Source organism: Blastomyces gilchristii (assembly GCF_000003855.2).
Source record: "Blastomyces gilchristii SLH14081 genomic scaffold supercont1.5, whole genome shotgun sequence".
In the NCBI taxonomy this organism is placed as follows: Eukaryota; Fungi; Ascomycota; class Eurotiomycetes; order Onygenales; family Ajellomycetaceae; genus Blastomyces; species Blastomyces gilchristii.
The window spans coordinates 182,400-184,553 of record NW_003101678.1 but is presented as its reverse complement, the minus strand read 5'-3'; the positions used below and the strand labels follow the sequence as shown (position 1 = coordinate 184,553).

Sequence of the window (2,154 nt, the reverse complement as noted above, 5' to 3'; positions counted from 1 at the left end):
TCACAGAGATATTCAGTTCAGCTAAGACAGCTGAGCTTTTATCTCACTATGAGAAGAATATAATAATAGATTTAATAGAAGAGTAGAAACTCTTGTGAGAATCAATCTATAAGCTCTCTTATCATAAGACAGAGGTCTTGCAGGCTTATATAAAGAAGAATCTGATGAATAACTTTATTCAATCTTCACAGGCCTCTGTGAGAGCCTCTGTGATATTTGTGAAGAAGAAGAGTAAAGATCTCAGATTGTGTGTGAACTATTATAATCTGAACTTCAAGACTATAAAGAGTCACTATTTTCTATCTCTGATTGAGAATGTAATCAACTGTCTTGCAGAAGCTGTCATATTCACACAATTAAATGTGATTAATATATATACACAGCTATGAATACAGTCTGAGAATGAATAAAAGACAGTCTTTAGAACTGTGCTGAAATTATTTGAATATTTAGTAATGTCTTTTGATTTGATTAATACTCTCACAGTATTTCAGTCTTTTATTAATAAAACACTTTGTGTATAGCTGAATGTCTTTGTGATAATATATCTGAATGATGTAATAATATACTTTATAAAGAAGAAAGAACACACTGAGTATATATAAACTGTGTTGAAGGTCTTAGATGAGACAGAACTGTATATTAAGCTTATTATAAAAGGTCTACGCTGAATAGATTGGTATAATATATAGATCTGTCAGGAAAAAGAGGTTATACACTACTGAACGTCATCAACATCGTATTACTACAATATTTCTCATCATTATCAGCTTACTACAACACTTGTCTAATACTCACTTATGCTAGCTCTCTTGGCTCGCACATATATTTTACTATAAATAGCTCTATCTTTTGTATGAAATAGATATATTAAATAGTGCATAGATAATATAACAAGCAGATCTTGATACATATAAGATTTATATATCTTTAATATATTTATCTGTGATACTCATTCTGACAGTTATAAGCTCAGTAAGCAGCATCTGAAGAGAAGCACGATACATCAATCTCAATTCTCATTTGAATTTGACAACAATCATTTGAACTGAGATGATTGATCCTCATTTGTATACAGTTCAAACTACTTGACTGTTATATCCGATTCCCAGTAAGCAGTATCTGAAGAGAAGCGCGATACATCAATTGCAATCCTCATTCAAACTGATAACTATCATTTGAACTAAGATAATAGATTCTCACTCATATATGTTCTGATATACTCAACTGTTATACACCCCGAATTCTGATCATATTCTCAAATACTTGAACCGATTCCTCAATCCATTCAATATAACCGATATGACAGATAAGACAATGTCTAGTGCAATCATACATCTTAGCATTTCTGAAGATTGGAAACTTTGATACAAGCATATGCTAGAATATGCAAAGGACAAGAAGATATCAGACTTCATCAATCTTGATAAACTCAATATCTTCTCTGAACTAGAAGAACCTCTGAAACCTGAGTGTTCAGAAGAAGTCATCACAGAGGTCAAGATAGCATATGATATCAAGATCACTGTATGGAAAATCAAATATATGAAATATGAGAAATTGAATGAAGATATGACAAAGATATAAGATGTTATATAAAGAACAGTGAATGTCACAGAGCTACAACATATACACAGTGAGAATGATGATGTGAAGAAGATTATTCATTCATTAAGAGATTATCTCTCTCTTACAATCACAGACTATCAAGATAATGTAAGAACTCAATATTATGATCTCTGCAAAGCACTGAAAAATAAAGGTATAGAGAAGTGATTAAATGACTGATCACTTATCAAAGATAATATTAAAGAGACAGATATAGCTGAACAGTTCAACTTAAAGAAAGACTTCTTAAATATGAACCTAGCTTTTAATGCAGGTTATATACAAGCATGAACTAAGAATGTCTGACATGATAAAGATGTCATATCTTTGATAGAGTTAGTTAAGGACTTTAAGAAACAGTATAGAGAAATGAGTATTCTCAAAGAAGATAAACCTATGAACTTCACTACTCTTAATGAAAGATCTCAGTAATTCTCATTATCAGTGACATTTAGAAACTGCATCTGTGAAGCCCGTCACTGATACACTCAGTGCTACTATCTCAATTCATCAAGGAAGCCACCTGAATGAAAGGAAAACAGAGAG

The 2,154-nt window shown here is 31.5% G+C and overlaps 1 protein-coding gene across 1 annotated transcript; it reads left to right on the top strand.

Moving 5' to 3' along the window:
* Window positions 1-1,377: 1,377 nt before the first annotated feature.
* On the top strand, window positions 1,378-1,587 carry BDBG_16759 (uncharacterized protein; the record flags this gene model as incomplete). The annotated part of the gene is made up of 1 exon (XM_031724645.1): window positions 1,378-1,587. One exon carries the CDS (start codon window positions 1,378-1,380, stop codon window positions 1,585-1,587), a length of 210 nt encoding a protein of 69 aa, XP_031577582.1.
* Between the last annotated feature and the right edge of the window lie 567 nt (window positions 1,588-2,154).